This window comes from Acromyrmex echinatior, chromosome 18 (genome assembly GCF_024713525.1).
Source record: "Acromyrmex echinatior isolate Ae372 chromosome 18, ASM2471352v2, whole genome shotgun sequence".
Classification (NCBI taxonomy): domain Eukaryota; kingdom Metazoa; phylum Arthropoda; class Insecta; order Hymenoptera; family Formicidae; genus Acromyrmex; species Acromyrmex echinatior.
The window spans coordinates 7,816,252-7,839,802 of NC_141869.1; the positions used below are offsets into that span (position 1 = coordinate 7,816,252).

At 31.8% G+C, this 23,551-nt stretch overlaps 2 protein-coding genes across 6 annotated transcripts; one reads left to right on the forward strand and one right to left on the reverse strand.

Moving 5' to 3' along the window:
* Positions 1–130: 130 nt before the first annotated feature.
* LOC105144754 (putative maleylacetoacetate isomerase 2) lies at positions 131–4,858 on the reverse strand. Its single transcript, XM_011053861.2, has 5 exons — positions 4,581–4,858; positions 3,428–3,479; positions 2,413–2,561; positions 2,133–2,337; positions 131–1,780 (listed from the first exon to the last, which is right to left on the reverse strand). Exons 1-5 carry the CDS (start codon positions 4,599–4,601, stop codon positions 1,551–1,553), a joined length of 657 nt encoding a protein of 218 aa, XP_011052163.1. The 5' UTR covers positions 4,602–4,858; the 3' UTR covers positions 131–1,550.
* A 531-nt stretch (positions 4,859–5,389) lies between these two features.
* LRR (capping protein regulator and myosin 1 linker 1 leucine rich repeat protein) lies at positions 5,390–22,718 on the forward strand. 5 transcript variants are annotated; one of them, XR_015548217.1, is made up of 25 exons: positions 5,390–5,964; positions 6,233–6,330; positions 6,434–6,484; positions 6,990–7,183; positions 7,259–7,436; positions 7,521–7,759; positions 7,835–7,929; positions 8,079–8,120; positions 9,530–9,717; positions 9,823–9,900; positions 10,118–10,451; positions 10,939–11,335; positions 11,410–11,728; positions 11,808–11,921; positions 12,051–12,256; positions 12,344–12,431; positions 13,143–13,367; positions 13,547–13,567; positions 13,710–13,851; positions 13,916–14,165; positions 14,287–15,005; positions 15,212–15,451; positions 15,638–15,702; positions 17,041–17,339; positions 18,101–22,718. XR_015548217.1 is itself a non-coding variant. In XM_087415788.1 (24 exons), exons 1-24 carry the CDS (start codon positions 5,928–5,930, stop codon positions 17,155–17,157), a joined length of 4,437 nt encoding a protein of 1,478 aa, XP_087271914.1. In that variant the 5' UTR covers positions 5,390–5,927; the 3' UTR covers positions 17,158–22,718. The 5 variants fall into 5 exon arrangements, 4 of the variants coding, with proteins under 4 accessions (XP_087271914.1, XP_087271916.1, XP_087271915.1 ...); XM_087415788.1 differs by having other exon boundaries at positions 17,041–22,718; XM_087415790.1 differs by lacking the exon at positions 8,079–8,120 and having other exon boundaries at positions 17,041–22,718.
* The last annotated feature ends 833 nt before the right edge of the window (positions 22,719–23,551 follow it).

The window sequence follows — 23,551 nt, forward strand, 5'->3', positions numbered from 1 at the left end:
TCGGTAACTATTCGATATCTGGCTTATTCAGCTGGTTTTTTATAATTCGACCATTTGGCCGGATAGTCCGGCCGGATTGAAAAAGTAGTTTTCCACATAGTTTTTGAATATAAAAATCATCATATATAAATTTTAATTTCAAAATATTTTATTACATGTATATTTGATCAATCTATAAGTTACATATTCTTTTATTAATGTTAAATATTAATTAATATATATAATGTAACATAATTTTCTTACTCTTATCTAATCGACAGATCCTGTTAGATTAAATGAGATTAAGAACGAAATGCCTACCTGTATTTGATCCTCGCTCATTTGTGAAAAATAATTTGAACAGCACAAAGTTAATAATATTTTATTACATATATAAATTATCTCAAAGTATGAAAAAATGCTGATCAAATTTTAGAGTTATTATAATACTTCAATACAAAGATATAATTATAAAAGATATAATAACAAAGATATAATAACAAAATATAAGTGTAAACAAAACAAAGAAAACGAACATATACTAAAATTGGAATATCAAAAAAATATACATGATTTGTACTTTTTGTTAGTATTCTAGGAGATATTGAGCAGAATACATTCCTTTATTACATATTCCCTTGTGAATTCGATCGCTTCAAGTTTTGAATTTGCCTGCATGTATTTCGTTATCACATAAACACGAATCACTATCCTACATATCAGCGAAGATTTCGGGATATTCAATAGTAAAATTTAATAGTAACATCTTTTCTTTTTTCTTTATATACTATAAGCAAGTATAAAATATAAAAAATTATTATATATATATATATATATATATATATATATATATATAAATTAAACTTTTGATTTTAACAGAACATATTTAGTATAGATCAATATATCTTTATAAAATATAGTGTAAAAATACCGCGAGAAGGTAAATTTTGATTGATCATGGAAAATCATAGAAAATGTAACAAAATAAAAAATAAGCCAATACATATTTTCCTTTGCTCTTGCACGATTACAGAAATGGCTTAAGGATCTTTGTTCTAAAATGAGCGGCATTGTGTATTATAATAGGATATTCAAATCAAGACCAATATATTTGCCCGATATATTCGCTTTCGTGACGCCGCTAACCATTTCAATGCTAATATGCAGTTTATAAATGATAAAAGGAATCTATATCAATCTGTATAAAAATACTGTTATCAAGATAATGCAATTTCTCGGCTAAAAATATATAAGTAAAAATTAACTTCTTCATGTATATTCATTATTTCAATGATTGGACCCATTCGTGTAATTAACAATACATTCAATCGCTTTTCATGATAATGGAAGATTGAACTACATTATTTAATTAATAAATATCAATTTTCTTCTAAATTACAATTTTAGTTACGTTATAGAAACAAAACTTTTTGTTGCAATTCAAACACTGGAAATGCGAACAAATGCAATTAAACTCATGTTCACCTTTTATCACTATGATACCACACGATGGACCACGTCTTTTCACTCCTAAAAAATTAGAAGAAGAAAAGGATGGTCTGCCTCGCTTGTTACTTGATCGCTTCGGGCGGACAATCGGGCTGATTGTTGGGGTGAGTCGCAGTGAAGGCCGGATGGTGTTCCAAATGACGGCCTACTTTCAGAATTGTAGAAAAGGGTGTGAGATCAACATGAAATTTTCGTGCATTGTATATCTGTGGTACCAAGCAACAATCCGCTAATGTAATCTCGTCGCCGACACAATACTTGCCCGCGCTCGACGATAACAACTTCTCCACAGCTAAAATTATTATTAATACTTAATTATGCACATATTCATATATTAACGACAAGACGTGTAGTTTCCTTTTTAATATATGCAGAGATTGCGGAATTATGTGATATTTTCCTGGATAAACTTGATATTCAAATAATTATAATTGCAAATATTTGTAACCTTCATATTACCAGCGTTTAAAGGCAATACATTAAACGAAGTAACTATTTATTTCTTTCATTTGTTTATTAAAAATTTATTTATTTAAATTTATTTAAGTTTTCATGAAAAAACTTCATATTTATCTTTTATCACATAAATCTGCAATTCTAAACAATATTATAATTATTCTAATTTTTTATTATCATTATAATACCTGTAAATCCTCTAGTAATCCAATGCTGCGCCCATTCTATCTTACGTTCTTCTCCGACATAGGTCAGAAGACCAATATTTTGCAATGGTTGTATACCACTGGCAATTACTTCGCAAATCTCTCTCACTCTAGCTCTTTTGACAGGATCCGCTGGCATCAATGGACGATTTGGCCTAGTTTCTTCCAAATATTGTAGGATACTCAACTATATTAAAAAGTTATTATTCTAAAAAAAAGATCAGCTACAACTACAAGAATATTCATGACCGAATTTACTCACAGATTCTATCAAAGTGTGATTGTCAATATGTAGCGCAGGGACTTTCTCCATTGGATTAATGTCGCGGAATTCATTGGAATGTTGTTCTCCACTATTCTTCACCAAATTAACAGGCTTTATATCATATGGTATCTCCTTTAAGTTCAATGCTATTAATGAACATCAGAAACATTTAAATCTATAAATATTAGAAATAAACTTTACTAAATATGTAAAAAATAAACTCTCCACAGTAACAATAAAACTAATTCTATCTATGAAATGACATTATAACCGATTCATAATTGGTTCTTATTCAAGATTTATTTCAAGTCTTAAATAATATCTTAATATGTTAATACAACTCTGTGGTCATTGTAGTTCTTATTCAGTATTCATTGTCAGTTCTTATTTTAAGACAGTCTTAAGATGTTAATTCGACTCTGTGATTGGTTCATGTAGATATTCTTAAAATACTAAGCAGCACATAGTGCCTACAAAGCGTAAAAAAAGCGCTAAAAAAAAGTGTATATAAGCATCTTTTTAGAACTTTGCAGGCGTGCTGTGCTAGTTGGAATCTTACTATAATATATGTTACGTCTATTATAGATTTGAATCTGAAGCCAGATAGTAGGTAATATATTAAAATCGTTGCATCTATTTCTATTGATATACTCGGATGAAGGTCATCAAGACTTAAGTAGGTCATCTAAAAAGTTGTCGATGATACGCTTTGCATCTTCAATAATAAATTATGTAACTATTATATAATTATTGAACCTGACTATTCTCAATTTTCACGACTTTCCCTGATTATTTTTTATTTCTATTATTTATTTTTTATTATTTATTATCATTTTCTGATTTTTATATAATTTCCAAAACTCAATTCTGTCAACCAAAGTATCATTTTATCTTTATTGTTTACTGAATATTGAACAAAGATAATAGATACTCAGAGTTGACACAATTGACAAGTTTTGGAACAAGTTTTTATATGTGTGTAATATATGAAACCATATAAATTCTCACTTACCAATTCTTACCCTCCAGGAGCAGGAACTTCGCCAATAGGAATAAAGCACAGGCTGTAAAAGGAAATAAAAAATCAATGAATACTAAGGAAAGTAAATCAACCTTGAAAATTTAATATAATCAAAGTTGTAAAACCACATTTACACAGAAAAAAAATATAAAAAAAGGTATAATCACTGACAGATATAAACAAAAATAAATTGCGAGTGTCGAAACACGCGTTTATTAAAATGTGTTACTACACCTGTTGATATTATATTGATGCTAATGATGCTAATGATGCTAATGATGGTCAATCCATTTGGCATATATTCTTCTATTTTAGATAAGCATGCAAGGGACAAATCGCTAAACGATTTGTGGAACTTATCATTATAAAAAAATTTTTTTTAATGAATTTTTTTGGCAAATTTTAAACACAAAATATATGTAAACAATTTTTAGCCTAATGTTCAAGAATATTTGGAAAATACTTTTGAGAAATGCTTTTCGTAATATCAAATAATATTCTCTTATAAATTTATTCATATAATTTTTATAAATAACGAAAATCTCAAAAAGGAAGTTTAGAATGTTCATGCATATTGATGATAAGAAGAAATGTGAAATACACAAGTATTAAGTTTGCAAATAATACAAAAACTTAACTTTTGAATTTTTGTATTTTTAGTCTGATACACTTTTTACGAATTTCATTCGTTTGCAGGCCGGAATTTTGAAGAAAATAATTCTGCGCGCATGCGTATGTCGAGTTGTATACTGTAACTACTCTATCCTATCAGCACGTTATATTTTCATCATCAAATATATTCGCTGGTCAAGGAAAGAATTTCTTCACGGTGGGATTCTTTCTTTTTGAGCGAAAATAGAAATCGACCGTAAGATGCGCGTTCACTTGACAATCGTAGGGAGTAAATGCAGATAGGATTTATTTTCGCGCAATCGCGGATTTCAGGATTTTAGGATTTCAATTGTCCAACGAGATTTATCGGTGCGTCATTTCGAGATATTGCAGTAAAATAATACGTGATCACCAGTATTTACAGTATTTGCAGAACAATCGATTCTAATGCTATCTTATTTTCCTCTCTCGGCATTTATCTATTTGCATTTTGCCTGTATACATAAAGATTAATTCGCGCGTAAATACTCACCTTGCCCATCGCGGACATCATCGGCTTCTTGCGCTGACAGCGCTCACCTTTCGCCACTTTTCGCCCGACTCGATTATCCGATCAATGACTCTGATATTATACCACCGAATCTGTTAAAAGTAATTTAAAATCGCGGTGAACTCTTCTCTTTTATTTTCCGAGATTGCCGTTTCTTTTCTCTCTCTTCACCACTCTCCACACTCCGCTGTTCCGTCCACCGACCCTGCCCGCTCTCGTGTCTTGTGATCACTCGTGATACAAGTAGGTAATAGGTCTGTTCTTTTTTGATGAATTCTGAATTCTAAACTAATTCTGTTGCGAGCAGGGTTACCAACTTTTTGAGAGATTTTCCTATACGAGCTTGTTTACATAATGCCTGATTTAGGGCATCATTTGTGCATAGCCGCATAAAGAAAATCATCCAATCGTATTTTATGTCTTTCTGACAGAAATGTGATTGGATAATTTTCTTTATGAATATGGTTATGCGGCTATGCAAGTTGTGTGGAATGGCCCTTATTCTTCGGTCTTATTGCCGCGCACAGATTCGCATAACGCATAACGCACAGTGCAAGGGAATCAACCAATCGAAATTCTTTTTTTCTATTAAATGGGAGGAAAGGAAAGATTCTGATTAGTTGATTCGCTTATGCACTGTGCGTTATGCGTTATGTAAAAGTTTGTGTTGCGGTCTTTAATCCTAAAATCCTAAAATTCAGCCAATGGAATATAGATTTTAGCAATGACCAATTAAGACTGACAGCCTATTGGTTGAATTTTAGAATTTTAAGTTTTAAAGTCCCAAGCATAAAATCCAAAATCTACAAAGAGAAATCTGAGAGAGGACATAAGAGTCTTTTTTCTAAATTTTAATTGTATGCTTTTCCTATCTTTTTTGATATTCTATCGAATAATAAAAGGTTTGTTCGCATCGAATGCTCCAATGTGCTCCATAGACTTTACTCACTCCAACGAGCTCATTGGAGTGAATAGGAACTATGGCATGGCATGTTGGAGCATTCGACGCGAACAACTCTAAAGATAGGACGTCCATTTGTTATGTCGACTTGTGTTAAATGAAAAGCATCCCTAGTTTCCATAGACAAGTGCTAAGACTAACATGGCTGCTACTGTGCTGCCTATTCGTCTTCTCGTGACATCGCCCTTTGTCTCGACAATACTTTTCTAATCAGCGAAGAATAAGGAGTACAGAAAGAGAGGGAGCGAGAGAGAGAGAGAGAGAAAGAGTGAGAGTGGGAGGGAGAGAGAGAGAGAGAGAGACGATGATGACGACGACGACACATTAGATGGAACAGCGAACTTCAATGGAAGACTTCAGCTAGCAAAATGTCAACCCGATCGCAGCTTACAAAGGATTTAAATGGTTCGTCTCCGCTTTATCGCGTGTTTATGTTGCTCGTCATAACACTAGAATCGAACTGTTTTCCACACGAATGCTTGTCTCTCCCGTTGGCGAACATCAATATTGTTGCCCAACATTCTACATCTCGCGCGAGTTTCAGGATTAATTAGCCTGTCGTTGTATCCTTTTGGAGTAAAAAGGAGCGACTGGCCAGTAAAATCTTCGTACTATCTTTGATATACTTTTTTGTAATAAAAGTATAATTGTGTGTAAATTTTATTCATTGCAGAATCGGTGAAAGCTCTACTTGGCAAGCATGTAAAAATACTATTAAAGAATGTGGTGAAATTGGAAACAAAACAGGACAAACAGGAAAATCGTGTTCTCGTGAGTAATTGTTTTTTTCGTCTTTTTTCTCTATCTCTCTCCCTTTTTGCAATAATTTCTTATTTTTTACATTGATATATATTGATTTTGTCTTGTCCTTAAGGTGTTCTCGCCATGTCGCCTCTTTCTCTTATCGGCCAAAGTACCCACAAGAGTAAGTAGTTTAGTTTATATTCTTTTTTAAGTTGTTTAATCACACTACTGGGTAGTCAGTCACTAACTGGGTTGCCAGTTGCGGTTTCTGGTTGAGTTGTACTTTATAGTGTTTTTGACTAGCAGATTTGCATCGACCTGAATTTGATTAATGCTGTACTATTTGTTGACATTATATGCATTCAATAGACCATAAACATCATTAATCTAATCCAAGTTGATGCAGATCTGTTATAGTCGAAAATGTTATTAGTCTATCACTTTGCAGCTGGCTATATTCTCTGTATCATGATTGGCTAAAATAAGAGAGAAATCTACAAGTTTTAACAATATAAGACTAATTTATAATGTTGGTTCCATTTGCTCTTTATTTTTTTCTAATTTTGAGAAATAAAAAAAGATAAACTTTTAAACTGAGATTAAAAAGTATTCTGAGATGGAACCGGATCATAAGTGTGATTTACTTTTTTATTGCCATGCTGCATTTAAATTTTATTCTTTTGTAGATCGACTGCCATTTTCATTATCTAGAAGTAACAGCCATAGAGTCGAGAAGAGCAAATCAATTATGTTTGACCGTCGGAGAACGGTATTACAATTTTACTACAAACAGCGTTGGCGGAGATACCACAGAGGTAGACGCTATGATAGAGGCCTTACACACGGCAATTCGAAATATCTTTCCTACAGTACCGTTAAAGTATGTTTTGCTTCATTTTGTAGCCAAGGAACACTTGCAAGACTCTGCTGATCATGTATTTTAAATATTTTTTAGTTATATTATACGAAAAATAGAGGTAATACCAGCTAGCAGACTGCAAAGTATACGAGGAAGCGAGTTAGCTAGAAGCACAGAAGCCACGAGACACACAGGGCCCTGCGGTGGTTTCTCCACTCAATATGCGTGCATGTGTGACTTGCATGGTGTACCGTACAGGGAGGAAGTGGCCTGGGTGAGATTGACGGCATCGCTAGAATTTGCTTTAACAACGAATTATCTGCTACAAAAATCTTATTTAGACAGATACGAATTTCAGGATGTCGACACAATATACCTTTCACATGACACCAGAGAGCTGAATTTGACAGACTTCGATCATTTAGATCAGAAGGATTTGGTGCCAATTATCTCGGCCTTGGAGTATAACACTTGGTTCACTAAATTAAGAGCATCTCACCTTAAGTTAAATCACGAGCCTTTAGAAAGATTATTACATGTTATGCGAAGATCTTTGTCCATTCAAGAGCTTTATTTAGATAATCTCGGGATTAAGTGGTAATAGTTTAAACAATTAGTTTTTACAGAGAAAAAATATTTAATGCGTAATGTACAAATATTTGTTTTTGAAAGGGATTTCGCTCACAAGCTGTCGTTAGCCTTGATCTCTAACGCTAACACGATGTTGCAAACAATAGATTTGTCACACAACATGATCGAGGATAAAGGTATATATTAATTAATTTCAATTATTTATTCAGTATTCTTTTCGTATTTGAAATCTTTATCTGCACTACAACCCATTGAGCTCTATTTTCCGATTGTTAACCGTAATTTCAAAAGTGTCCTGAATAGATTTTTATTATATTTTTTGTAGGAGCCTCTAGCTTGTGTGGGATAATAGCCAAGTTAATGCAAGGTGTGCCAATAACCATGTATTTTAATTATTCCTAGTAATTATACTACAGGCATGGGAGCAACTCACTTTTCTCATTTATTTATTTATTTATTTAGAAATCTTAGAAAGAAACTTATATATCACTTTCCTATTTTTCTAAAAAAGACTCACTTTTCTCACTTCCTTCTTATTTATTTTGAGCACCAGATATGCGAAAAGAAGAATAATAAATAGATGACATTTTCTAAGATTCTACAAGGGCAGTGGGGACTTTTATCTGTTTATGTTTTTGATTATTTACTAATTTCAACATTTGTCAATAGATACATGAAAAATAAATCACATTTTCATATACATGCACTATCACATTCGTAAATTTAAAAACGATTTTCTCGCATCTTTGAAAAATTAAGTATCTTAATGAAACAAAATCATATAAAAGTTTTCAAAGATGTATTTTAAAGAGAAAAGATAAAACTGTAAATTTATTTTTAATTTTATTTTTGTAATATTTTATTCCTAAATGACATAAAATAAAAAATTTTTTTTAATTTACTTTGAAGCGTAAATTGCTAAAACATTATTAAAAAAATTTATGAAAAAGTTTTAAAATGGGATCTGAAAATAAATTTTTCTTCTGTTTAGTTTCTGTAAAGTATTTCATTTTGAAGTTGACGTTTTGTTAAAGTGAGCTTTTACTCAAGAAATTTAATATTGTGAAAAATCATTGTACTTTTTTTAAAATCAATTTTTTCAATATCTCTCTCTAATTTCTTATGTAAAAACACATTTTTATAAACTTTGAAATTAAATAATTTATAGAAAAAGAGACAGAAAAAATTTGTATTATATTCCCGATTTACATGAATAAAGAAAACATTTTTTCAAGACTTTTTAAGTATTCCCGTGTTCCTGACTTTACGAACGGTAGTATTATCGCAACAGCTGATATCGTCCCTGAATTCGGCTAGCGGGCCGAGTTGGTGAGAAAAGCGTCCACTGTAGAAGTCACACTCTACCTGCTCTATATACAATATTACGAATCGTTTTTGTTTCCCTATGATATAAGATAATACGTTATATCGTTATATAAATATAAACAGTATATAATAAGTAAACTAATTTTTAACTTATATATTCTTTAAAAAAAGCTTATTTTTTTATTATTTTTAAAAAAATAGCTAAACTGCTCCCTTGTCTGTACTAGTATATGATATGCTTTTCCTTTAAACATGCATCTTTATTTTATAAACTTATAAAGAGACTCGTATTTATTTTTTTTTCTTTTTATTTCGAATTATATAATACTCCAGATTTTATTCTATACAAGCATTGCATTAATATGTAAAAAATTATTGACCTCTGCAAGTAAAAGCTTCTATTATTTTTATTATTTGTACACCAGATAAAATTTGTAATATATTTTTAAGGTGGTACTCATCTGAGCGGCCCTATTGGCAAGTTGCCTAAAGGTTTACAAGAATTAAATTTGGCGCACTGTGGATTGACCGGGAAAGGTATAAGTCAAATAGCTCACGCATTAAGCTTGAACAGAAGCATGCCGACTAGTTTGCGATATCTGAATCTTTCGGAGAACACCTTGAAGGACGACGTCAATGTGAGTTTGTAATTGCAGGCTGATTTTGGCGATAAGTTACAGAATAACTTAATTTGTGTAATGATTGCAATAATTAAAATTATAATTTGTATTTAATAATTGCAGAATTTGTGCAATTTCTTGGCACAACCTAATAGTTTAACACACCTAGATCTTAGCGGTACGGATACTACTTTAGAATATGTAAGTAGCTAATTTTGCATAGCCTTCTTTTAAATAATAACTTAAATATTCGACCAATATTTCTTTACAGAAATTTAAATCAATTTAATGGAAGGTAATGTTTGTTAATGCTTTTAATACTAAAATAAAATAATTAATTATTACCTTTCAGTATTAAATTAGTTTAAATTTCTGTAAAAGCAATACAATTTGCATTGTTCTTTATGACTTGATTTAGTTGTTCGGTGCATTACTACGGGGTTGTGCAACTAATTTAGTCCACCTGAACGTTGCCCGGAATTCCTTTTCAAGTAAGAAGACCAAAGAAATACCTCCAAGTTTTAAACAATTTTTCACGGCGACTCTCTCGCTGAAGTACTTAAATATATCTTCGTGCAAACTACCGTTGGAGGCATTAAAACATCTACTACTCGGTTTGGCGTGCAACGAAAGTACAGTTGGCCTAGAGCTTGACATGAGCGGAAACAATTTGGGTTCCATGGGTGCGCACGTTCTGGAATCATGCATTCATGGAGTTCGGTGTATAGCGTCGTTGGATATATCGGACAGCAGTACGTATACAGCTATATAAGAATATAATAACGAATCCGATTGGATGCATTCAGTGCGCACTGATGCATCCAGCATTAAAGCTGCCGTACACAGGTTGACATAAAAATGTGTGTTTAATATAAATAACGGATTAAATTGCATATCTTTTACTCATTTTATTGCATTGCTAGGAAAAAATAACTCAAAGTATTTTTATTTCACTTTTACACTCAAATAAAATCAATATATACTATTATATTTTTAATATGCTCTAGTATGCCCAACCGAATTATTCGCTATAACGTGTTTTGTAGTTTGTTCCCGAGATATATAGTGTTGACCAATTAGTTGCTGTTAATACAAAAAACTATTATTATAAATTGTAAAACCATTCAGTCAATTTCGGGAAATTGATTGTATGGTTTTACAATTTATATAATTTCTTTCTATTTTAGATTTGTTTCAAACTAAATGGATATAAAGTTTTTTCAACATTTTTATTTACAGACATGGATGTCGATTTGGCACAAGTTGTAACGGCGGTTGGCAAGAACAAATCGATAAAGCAGTTATACATGGGACGCAATACCGCCAGTATGAAGAGCAAGCACATAGCCGTTGTGATGGACGCTCTGGTGCAAATGCTTCAGGAGGATGATTGTGTTCTTCAAGCGTTACATCTACCCGATTCTCGATTAAAAGGCGATCTCTATAACCTGATTAATGCTCTTGGTAGTAACACGTGTCTACACGTTTTGGATATTAGCGGTAATCAGATAGGTGATCCTGGTGCGAGGTTGCTGGCAAAAGCATTGCAAATCAATAATCATTTACGGACCATTATATACGACAAGAACAACATCACGTTACAAGGCTATGCGGATATCGTTCACGCTCTAGAGAAGTATGTGCATATATCTACATAGATCGGAATAAGAAGGAATACAATAAATTTATTTAAAAAATTTATTCTTACAGAAACTGTAGCGTACGACATATGCCGTTTCCCATTTATGATCTGCAACCTTGTATGAAAACTTCTGCAGAGAAAACAGAGCAGTTAGTCAAGAAAATACAAGATCTGTTACAAAGAAATGTTACACCGTGCAAATATAGTCATGGGCAAGCGTTCCGGTTGCAACAAGGATTTCTGTTGAGTTCTACGCAACAAATGGTTGATAGACTCGTTGTTCAAACTCAAGACACTATAAAGGCCCTCGCGGCAGAGAGTTGTGATGCTAATAATGATATCAATTATGCGACTGGGCTTATACAAGATGCCGATAATTCTAAACAAGTACGATTGATAAAATTTGGAAAAATCAGAGCTTTGATTGAGACATTGAAATATTGACGCTTGTTATGTTCTTTTGCAGCTACTGCCAAGATTACATGAAGTGCTTCAAAGACGCGATGAGAATAATCCGATCGAGCAAAAGCTACATGATATGGCAAACGAACTTCATAAAGTTATAACGACATATCTACAGGTATGTGTTGAATGAATTTTTACAGTTACTTTCCTACTCTTGCTATTAGTTTAAGTCACAAATTTAGAATAGTCATTATTTTCTGAAAGATATGATTATGTATAATGTGAGAAACTTATGTTGATTCAGGATTCTTTGGATGCGATGATAAAATGCGCAAATGAGCAATGTCCTACTATACTTTCACAAATGGTGATCAGGGGCGATGAGAGTGAGCCGATCGCAGTACAAGATGATCTTCGTAATACGTGTAAAGAGAAAAACCAAATTAATAATGAATTTATACATACCACTGTTACTGAACAAGCTGGCGCAGATATAGTTAATAGAATTAAGTAAGAATTTTGTAATCTTAATATGAATGTATCGATTTGTTTTTATAATAATTTTTATAATTTTAATCCTTTTCTCTTATTTCGTAGTGAGCTTAATTTAGCAGTTGCGGCGCATATATCCGATAGGATCACGGACGAGGTAATCGAGTCATTATCAAGAAGTTATAAAACTTTGGTAAGCTTAATATTATATAACATATATTATCACTCTTAAGAGAACATTTAATCTAATGCTTTATGGTGTATGTGTACAGAGAATGACACATTTGCACTATTTATAGCAAATAGTTATAATACGAATTGAGTTTTACATTTTTTTCATAAATATGTGTGTTTAATTACTGTTTCCATTTAATGATTTAATCGTGTACACAATTGTTATTTCATTATGTAACGATATTTCGCTTATATTTTTATCCATCTAATAATTGTACGCAATAATAATAGATAATGTATATGTCAATCATAAGATGATTGATATTAAATGATAGCATTGTGTATTAGCGGACCTTAAAGTAACATTAATTAATTGTAAAAAATTAATTGTAAAAATTAATTGTAAATTAAGTGTAAATTTTTTTACAATTAATTGTAAAAAAAGTAACATTATTAATGAAAAAGAGAGATTAAGAAAATTTAATTGCACAAGCAGGAGATTAGTTTTTGAGCTTTAATAAAGTTTTTTATCGATATTTACATTATTTAATTCATCAACTAACAAAAATTTATAGCTTGCATACTCAAAATATAATTTCTGAAACGACAAATCGATATGAATGTCTAAACGAATAAATTTTTATTTTTGGGAAAGGATACTCATCGATTTTTTTCATATCAATGATTCTCTTATAATGATACATAAGTTAATATAATAAAATATTTTCAGATTGGCGATTGTGATAGTCGAACGAGAAGTAGCACACCAGATGTTTTACGACCTAGTGCTGGCTCAATGAGTAGCGGAAGCGTGATAGGCGTGACTAGTGCGAGCGGTGTCTCCATGACTTTACCTCCTGGTAGAGTTAATCTCATGTCCGAAGAGGACTGTCCGCCGGAAACATGTTCACTAGCAGATTCTATTGGTCAATGCGTCAACGATCAATCACCAATGGTAAGAACTTTAAATCCTTTAATTTCTGAATATCAGACAATCATGAGATAATTACTTTAAAGTGTATAGAGAACATTATATAATATTTCCTATATACTAATATATAATATAAATATTTCCACTCGAATTCGCTTGATATGCATCTAAAATACATTATTTTTGTTTACACGCTTACATAGAAATTGGATTATCTTAATCTGGTAGGTATTATAAAAGTATATAAAGATAAGAATAAGAATCTTATTGAATCATACGTGTGAATACACAATCAATAGGAAATAAAATCCAAATGATTATTATACATCAATATTGTATAAAATATTTTGATACCGTTTTATTCAGGCAACACCACATCTATCGAATAAGCGTAAAAGTCTACATGGAAGGAAATTGAGGCCCAAATCCGTAGTGGATTCAGTAGAAGGATTATCCGCTGATGATATACCGGATCTGTTGCCGTCATTGCCAAAGAGTCAAGCGGAAGGTTTGTATTCATTACTCTGTCATGAGTCTGTAAAGTTGCAAAATATATGATTGGTGCTTCGCAGCTATTTCGGAAACCGAGCACTCGTTGACAGAGTCATTAGATTCCGTCTCGGAATTGCCTAACACTGTGAGCCAGCAGTTACAACATCTAGTAAAGTCTAGACCGCGCAGAACGAAAACGCGAGCGCCCACGAGACCGATGTTAAGACCAGATCAACCGATTGACGGTCTTGCTCTGGGCGAAGGTCTCGATGTGTTCTTCCGACCTACCACACCTACCACGCCTTTGATCTCGCCTACGAGTGATGATAGGTTAATATAACATAGCTTTCATATTGACTTTTGATGGGATAGATTTCTCCTTTCTTTAGTTTTTTTGTTTTGTTCTTTTTCAACGCACGAATTGTAAAAAGCTACTTATTATAATTTACAGTTCTCTACATACTTTTCCAACGGATGGCAGTCCTAATTTATCGCTGACGAGTCACAAAAGCATTCCACCAGACATGGAGAAAAAGCATAGTTGTAATTCACCGATGCTAAAAACGCTTTTGGAACCCGCGCCGCGCTCACGTTCCAGCGACAACTTGGAAAAGTTTTCCCCCCTTGTTGGTAGAAGATCACAAGGTGATTCGCCGCTTACTGCATCACCGCTTGCCCGGAGAAATACTACGGACAGCGCTCAAACTTATGAGAGATCCAAAGGCGAGGTTTTCGTGAAAGAGATCTGTAACAGCGCTGCTGCGAATGACATAAGCGACGATTCTAGACGCAGCACACTAACAAATGTATCTAATATGAGTCCGCGTGGCTCGCATGATATCGATGACACCTTCGGAGCGAACACGTCGGAAAGGGACCAAGAGAATCGTAAAAGTATCGCGAAGAAATCTGTAACTGATGCAGAGAAATCATCTTCGTCTGTCAAGCTACGATCAACCAGTCATGATCTGAAAAGTCCAATAAACAGTAATAGCAGCGGCACTAAGAGCATATCCGATTCAGCCAAGTCCCCCGTATTAAAACCATTGAAGAATGTCGGGTCTACGAGCGACGGAAAAAGCAACGGCTCACTTATAAAAAATAAGCCTACTCCACCAGCGACGGCACCTAAACCGCGACCATGGAGTATGACCACCGATCGAAAATCTGGTAAGAAAAATTCAGAAGATATTTTCCAGTAAGAAGTACAGATCACATATAGCGAATTTGATTGAATGCACTCAGTGCGTACATTAAATTATGTGGTGCACATTAAGGCTCTTGAAAATTTACCTAAAGTAATTAATCTAAAAGTTTACTGAAACTTCCGTTTAATGGATGTATATCACATATCTTGACTTTATCAAATTTTACAGGAGAATTCAGTCTATTAAGCGATGGTTCTAGTCCGAACACCTCGGCTGGCAATACGCCCGACTCTGGCGATGCTCTTGATGAATCGACTGACAGCGGTGTCAGTGGACCGGCCTCCTTGCCGCCGACGTTATCGACAAGCAGCACCGCGAGTTCGTTGAGTAACTCGAGCGTAGAAAAGAGATCGGTGAGGGAATTGGCAGCGAGCTTGAACAAGAGCAAAACAGATAGGAAGGAAAACGGTAAGTGCTTTTCGTTTCGAGTACCCGCTTCTGTGTCGCATGATTAAATTTTTTTTGTTGATTTGCCATATTTCTCAATCCTAGGCATCATCGATACACACATTCTTATGTTCCTTAATTTAACTCTAAAAACGCATGTATAAAATCCTTCAATGTACAAGCCACACCTGTTACCTATTATTTTAGAGCATGCCGCACCTGCAGCATGGCGGTCATTACTTCAACGTTCTGTCGATCGAGCAAATACCAAGGTATTTTATGTTTTTGTTTTATTTTTTATCCTGTCAAGAAGTTCTCTTATCACAGCTGAAACATATTTTTTGTGAGATGCGGACGTACGTGCGTGCGTGCGTGCATGCCTGCATGTATATTTATAGCTCCATGTTAGACAGAATACAATCTCGTTATTAATTAATCGAAGTAATCAATGAATCAATTTTCAAACATTCACATAAAGAGATCTTTTGTATATGCTTCATATATTATATTATTTTACAGTTATTCTGTCTCATATTGCATAGTATTAGGTGTTGGAATTAATTCGTAGCGTTTTTTAATGAAAGAATGTTATTTATTTCACATGAGCATTAAAAAATACATTAATGAAAGTACTTCCCATCACTTGTAAAACGCTACGAATTAATTCCAACACCTAATATAAACAGTAATTATTTTAACAAATATGGCAATATCTTATTAGAAAATTTTATAAATTACATACACATATTTATTTGTATTATATTTAATTTATGATATAAATTTGTGTATTAAATATATATTTTGTAATTATTTAGATTAGAGGAGCCCTTGAGTCACCTCCAACAAACTTTATCCGTCACTCGTTATTCGTTGCAAAATTATTAATAATCAAAGTTGACTATTTCTCCGCTTTGAATAACTTTAGGCAGGGGAGGAGGTATGGAGTAATCCAACTAAATGCGATCGATTTTCCATGCGAAACGAGGACCACCCCACTTTCCCCCTGTCTAAGGGAAATTGGTTGCTCCTAGGTAGGGGAGAGATGGGATGAAGTTCACTTCGCGTGGAAAGTCGTGCGCCCCTAGGCAGGAGAGAGATGTGGAGTGGATCTTGCTTCGCGAGAAAAGTTGTTACAAAATCAAATTTTCTGCTTTAAAAATAAACTCTCTGCTTTAAAAACAAAAATTATATTAAAAAATTATTAGGTGTTGGAATTAATTCGTAGCGTTTTTTAATGAAAGAATGTTATTTATTTCACATGAGCATTAAAAAATACATTAATGAAAGTACTTCCCATCACTTGTAAAACGCTACGAATTAATTCCAACACCTAATATATTTTCAAAGAAACTTTTTAGAGTAAAAATTTATTTTGAAACAAAGCTTTGTTTTATATAATAAACAAAAGAACGTTATTTCTTAAATTAATTTTGTTAATAATTTTTTAATGGATAACGAGCGACAGCTAAAACCTGTTGGAAGTTATTCAGGGTGATCTTGACAACATGTTAAACATTAAGATCAAGATCATTGAGGGAGGGGTTCCTATAATCTAAATAATTATTATTTTATAAAATAAATAAGAATTATTGCAACATGCTGCTTTATAGGCAACGGAAGTGCCGAAAATGGTTGAGGAGAGCCGTTTCAGCTTTAAGCTTCGTCGCACGTCATTCTTGCGTGATTCAAATTTCAACTACAATAATAACGATGTGGTGGATGTCTGATCGCGCTTGAACAGATGAATCCAGCAATGCACTACAAGGAGTATTTTCTTCCGTATGCTGATGCCGGCTATCTGACACACGAGATAACAATACTTTTCGTCTTCGTGCCATAACAAATCTTATTGTGTATATAAATATGCATATACATACATCTTAACCGGTTTTAGCGTTAAAAACAAAAGGTATTGAAAATTTTTACAATAATTGAAGTACTAATCTGTTGTTAAAGTGGCATTAAAGAATCTACTAGTTTTATTTAATGTCGCGTGTTTATGCGCAGCTGTAAATTTCTAAACCGTAAATGACTTAGTCACGTACTCACATATTAATCGTATTTTATGTATGAAGACCAATTATTTTTAATCCTTCGTTGGCATACTTTTGTAAAGTTTCACAATTATCATATTGGATTAAATTGGCCAATTGCTGCCGCTCTAGAACTATCCATCTGATATGAATAAAAAAAATATACTTTAAATATTATAGAATGTGTTTTATTAATGATAGCGTTATGAACCAATAGGTTAAAAATTTTTTTGAAGACGTATACATAAAAAAGTGAACTGTAACATAAAAAAATCGTAATGTCTTCATGTTTTAACCTTTTTAATTGAAATTTTGAGATGGTACTCCTAAAATGTACTTTCAAATGAAAATATATACTAGTGCGCGTTCGAGAGAGAGAAGGTTCAATTATGAGCTAGTTATACAGCCTGAAATTCAGACTACGGGTCATTTTGACCCATGATGACAACGAAGGATTAACCGCGCATTTCTACTTTTTTATTAAGATATTTGACGTTTTCAGTGAGATTAAGCCTCATTCCAATTCTTTGGCGATACGTTACGATGCCACATAAAGATATTATTAGCAAAAGCTTTCATTGAATATCCGTTTCGTTATGTATATACTTATATGTTGTTTGTCTATGCATTTTAACAGCGAGAATGTCTGGAACAGACGGAAACATCACAGTTTCAGCGAAACAAGCCAAATTTCTATACAGGACATTAAGAATAGTGGCAACTATGAAATAGAATAATATGTAAAAGAAGCGTGAATGTCTTCCAAGATTGCACAAGTTACAGCAATGACATCACGTTCTTCATTCAAAAAGATAACATCCATTATAATATTTTTCCATCGAGTGCAACATATTTTTACTGTGATTAATTCGTAGAAATGAATTTAAATACGATTCAGTCTAGTTGAAGTTCCTATCATGCAACAATATGTTTTGTTATCTATAGACAAGTGTATTTAGCAGATGGATTCTTCGGCTATGTAAGTTCTAAATAGCAATTTTTTACTTACATTTATGCAGCTAATAGTTTTTAACTGAAAGATAGAATTGATCGCGCATATAAAACGAAAACTTATTTTTAACGGATAATCGTTAACGGACAGGTTTTTCTGCATAAATCTGTTATTTTGCGGAAATTCTGAATCGATCTCGATTCTTAATTCGTCGTGATACTTCTCTAAAAATTTTTTATTGTAAGAATTGAATACAAATCAAGCGTTAACAATCACTGGTAAACGTAAAGTCTACCACGGAAAATTGTACGTGCAACCACAGTCGTGTTTTTTAACATTATTGACTGAGAAGATTTTTAGATATATATATCTTGTCATTCAGTGGAATAGGACTAACAATGCAATATTATTTATCGAGATACTTTCCCACTGCGAACATTCGAAGAGAATTTTTTTGTAATAAAAACGTTTCTGTAGACATTAGGTCGCTACGAAATTATATAATCTTGTATCGAAGACACATTTGCCCTTTTATATAGCGACAAACGCATGTACATATATATGTAAAAAAAAAAGATTTACGTATAATAATAAGGACGAACGAAGTGGATCATGGAGAATTCTCATTGATCGAAGTGAAATAACGCGAGAACAAAATCGAAACATCTCTTGTGAATTTTTTACCATGCTTAATTATCATTACATAATATTATTATTCCTTATACAATGCTATATAGGACATGTGATTGTTACATCTTATTATAACATTAACAAAGGAGAGTATCTCCCTCACATTAAGCGAACGAATATTAAAATATCGTGTTAATAAAAATTATTGTATGCGTGCGCGCGTGTGTGTATGTGTGTGAGTGTGTATGCGTATGTCGCAAGATATATTTAGGTAAGAGATAAAATGCATATAAGATAGAAGCAATTGTTCTACCTATATATGCGAAATGTGCAAGATCATATAGTTATATAGAGTTTCTCAAACTTACAGTGGCATTTATTGTTAATAAGACTCCTGAGATTATTTTGAGATGAAAATCTTACATCAAAATGCCGAGACTAATAATTATTAAATGAGAAATATTTAAAGTAAATTTTACCTAAACAAATTGTTCGAATTTTATGCGTCCAGATATATTTTAAAATATCGTTCCTAGAATGGAATGGGATTATCTTAAATCTGGTCATAGGCAGTCTTAAGACTTTCTCCTTTTAACCAATTAAATGATTGTGCATTTCAAGATCATATATAAGATAGCTTTAAATATAAGATCTCCAATTATGGCTAGTATAAGTAGTCCGATTTTATATTCAAGATTGTCTTAAATCTGGTCATGAGTCTTTGAAGCGGTATTCATAGTCCAATCTTATAAAGATATTTTAGAGTGGTATATTTATTGTTTAATCTTATATTCGATCGTCTTGAATCTAATAATAAACGATCTTAGGATTAAATCCACTTAATGAAATGATTGTGTTGAATCTTGAGATCACACTTAGGATAACTTTAAATATAAAATCGAATTCTTGAGATTGATGTAATTTTACAAATATTTATTACTGTGCGATATGTTTTATGTTTATCATGCCTGAACACAGGAATTTCGGACATTTTGATTAATTACAACTTTAAATGCTTTTCATTTAAAAACTGTTATAACTTTGGCATTTTAGTATTAATTTTTATCTCAAAATGGTTTCGGGAGTCTGTCATTAAGAACGTAACTGAGGTAAGTCAGATACTCTATGTATAATTGTAACATTATATAAGACATCTTTAAAACGAAAAGGGACATCGGTCCTAAAGAGCGTATTTCTTAATTTAATATACAGATTCCGCAAAAGGACGCGCTCTCGAACTTGCATGATCCATTGTAAGAAAGTCTTGCATTAATACTTAATCGATTCTACACGAGAGATAGTCTCTATTCGTAAGAATTTTTGCGATATTTACTTTTAGATACGCGTCGTTCTTGACGGTTTTGGACTCCTAGGGCGTAATATTTTTAAACGCAGTCTCGCTTGTATTCATTTATTCGAGACTAAAAACTTACACGTATATAATACACACGTCTTGTGCTGCGTTACGAGTGATTTGTAAGCAGCGTACACGCACTGTTTATTCTGATGAGATGTATCTATGCGAGAGAAAATTAGACATCACATCGCATCGTAAAACGACTTGCTGTCTACTGTGCCAAAACACCTATTATACAGCAATTATGCGTAACTTTTTTACGATTAGAAGGATTCGCCATCCTTGACCGGTTCTCCGGTCCGTCGCGTTGTTTGTATCGCGTCATTTAATTCTCTCGCAGACAGATTCTATAATACTGTACATAATCGAAGACCCAGTAATCTTTCATTCCATGATATTACTTGCTAACCGGAGTTAATTGCTTTAATTTATGTGTATATACATACATATACATATATATATTTTATATATATATATATATATATATATATATATATATATATATGCATGTGTGCGTGTGTGCACGCTCTAGCTCATACACAGGTATATATGTATATATGTGAGTGCGTTCCATTTCCACGCTCACACGCTGTAAGCATCAGTTCATCCTTATTGTCAATCAAATATTATTATAAATAAGAACAAATAATGCTTAACGCTGCCAAACGGAACGCATTCACAGACGTATATTAACAGGGTGTTTCCCAAATTAAATGTCAAAACTTCGAGAGCGTATAGGGAATTATTAAACTAACAAAAAAAGTTCTTTAGAGATTTGTTTTCGTTTTGTCTTAAAGAAAATTGCAAAACACAAAGAATTAAAAAATATTTTACTTGAAAGAAGTCCAATGATATTAAATTGGTAATTTTTAATAATTAATATCTCGTTAAGTATTGCGAGAATTGTAAAGTTGTAGAGATTATAATAGTTTAAAAAATTACGATTGTACTGGTCACAAAAAAGTAATAGGCCATTCTAGAAAGATATTTACATGCATAAACTTGCACAAATTTATAGCCTCGAAAAGTAAACATCTTATCTTGTTTTCGTTTGATGAAGATGCAACTATTGATTTATTATCGTATGTTTTATATTTTATACGTAGTTTTAATATTTTATCCAAATTATGATATTTGTGATTTTGGGCAGACCCTAGTGGGATACCCCAAAAATTTTCGGCACTTTACTAAAAAATCATTTTAATAACAATAATAAGATTTGTCAAGATCAAGGCTATGATAGAGATTCTTCTTTTCGTTTTAGTAAAAATATGAGAAATAATCTCCAATGGTCTTGATCTTGACAAATGTTATTAAGATCATGAATCTGAATAACATTATAATGTTAATATTGCGCGGTGGTACTTGAACTTTACGCTGAATCTACCAAAGAATTTTGAATTTCGCTTTAAAATTTTAAGATTATATTCTCGAAGAGTTGTATTGTCGATGTATGAAAAAAAAAATCGATTTTTTTTACTCTGTAAATCAGCGCTCCCCTTAATTTGAAATTCAACTTTTTACAAAATTTCATCGAAATCGAAGAAAGCGATTTCCGAAACTTTACCCCATCAATTGAATCATCTCATTGTTCTATGTATATAAAAAGCCTATAATACAATTATCAAAACATTAATATTTTACAAGATACTTTTCATATTTTATATCAATATGTACCAGAATTAACTATATTCGACAGTTGTTGATGTTTCATCTTTAGCTCAACTTTTATATATTATACATACATTATATGCAAAATAATTAGAGAAATATTACGTAGAAAAAAGTCATTAATTTCATTAAAATAATGATAAATTTCATGAGATTTAAAAAATTTGATTTTTTTCCGAAAATTAATTTGCACTTCTTTTAAATTATATATCTTTTGTCTGAAATTTTTATATAAAACTGAAAATAAAGAACCTAGAAAGAAAATTTTGGAAGGTGATCGATTTACGGGACATCCTGTATATATACATATATAAGGAGAATCAGATGCGTGTATGTGACGTATGTGATGTATAGCGTGTGATATATAAGATATATCGCATATTAAAATCTTCCCTGTACTATTCATTCCTGTACGCATTACACGATACATTTCTATATACATACGAATGCGAAAAAAATTACATTATACGCACGCCTAAATATATTGTGAATATTAATGTCTCGATTGCATCCAACATCGCGTCTGCTCGAATAAATCGAGGATTGAGCGATTCATCGATGTTAACATTTGCAATCTATTTTGCCGGACTTGATACAAGTGCGACATTAATCCTTTAACAAATAAAATAAAGACTCGTAACCGCATATGTAGAATTGAATGACTTTCATTTTCCATTTGGTTTAATTGTAAAATGTCTTTTCACAAATTCCAGAACATACCTATGTGTAGCTATTACAAAAATATAATTATTTACTATAACAATAAATTATAACAATATTAGATAGCACAAAGGTATCACATATTTCAAATAATATAAGATTATATAGTAATAGTAATTAATAATTAATATTAACAATTTAACAATAAAATCAAAAATTCATAATGTTTTCGACAGCAATTAATGATACAAAAGAATATTTTTATTAATAAATTTACTAATAGAAACATTCTTTTACGCTATTGATTTTACTTTATTAATTACTTTATGCTATTTATAACATAAAACTGTATAGCTGTACGTAGCGTATAATTTCTTATTTAATATAATTTTACATTTATATTAAAATATAAACGTTTACATATAATAATAAAAAAATTAAATCAGGTATACATATGTGTAGTAAAAATTAATATCAAGTTAAAATATTATTAATTAGAAATAACGATTATATAGGGGCTGTGCAAAGAGTTTCTAGAATCCTAATGCAAATAGATAAAGATGGGCTGCTATTTTAAATTTATTTATATATGTATTGAAAAAGCTTTGATTAGTTTAGAAATTATAATAAAATAGTATAATTACAATTATGTTTATTTATATAAATGTGTAAAAATAAAATTTAATCAAATTATACAAAACATATATAAAGAGTTCTATAAAATGTAAATACAAAATTGTGTACATATATAAATTTATAATTTATAAACAGAACTTTATAAACATTTTATAATTTTGTAAATGAAAAACTTTTTTGTA

Bases quoted from the DNA above. Each gene is read 5' to 3' on its own strand.
- LOC105144754 (XM_011053861.2), bottom strand. From the start codon at position 4,601: ATGATGTCCGCGATGGGCAAG. The intron at 3,480-4,580 runs GTGAGTATTTAC...TTCCTTTTACAG, and splicing joins TGATGTCCGCGATGGGCAAG to CCTGTGCTTTATTCCTATTG. The intron at 1,781-2,132 runs GTATTATAATGA...TAATAATTTTAG, and splicing joins GATTACTAGAGGATTTACAG to CTGTGGAGAAGTTGTTATCG.
- LRR (XM_087415788.1), top strand. From the start codon at position 5,928: ATGTCAACCCGATCGCAGCTTACAAAGGATTTAAATG. The intron at 7,760-7,834 runs GTAATAGTTTAA...TGTTTTTGAAAG, and splicing joins GATAATCTCGGGATTAAGTG to GGATTTCGCTCACAAGCTGT. The intron at 12,257-12,343 runs GTAAGAATTTTG...CTTATTTCGTAG, and splicing joins GATATAGTTAATAGAATTAA to TGAGCTTAATTTAGCAGTTG.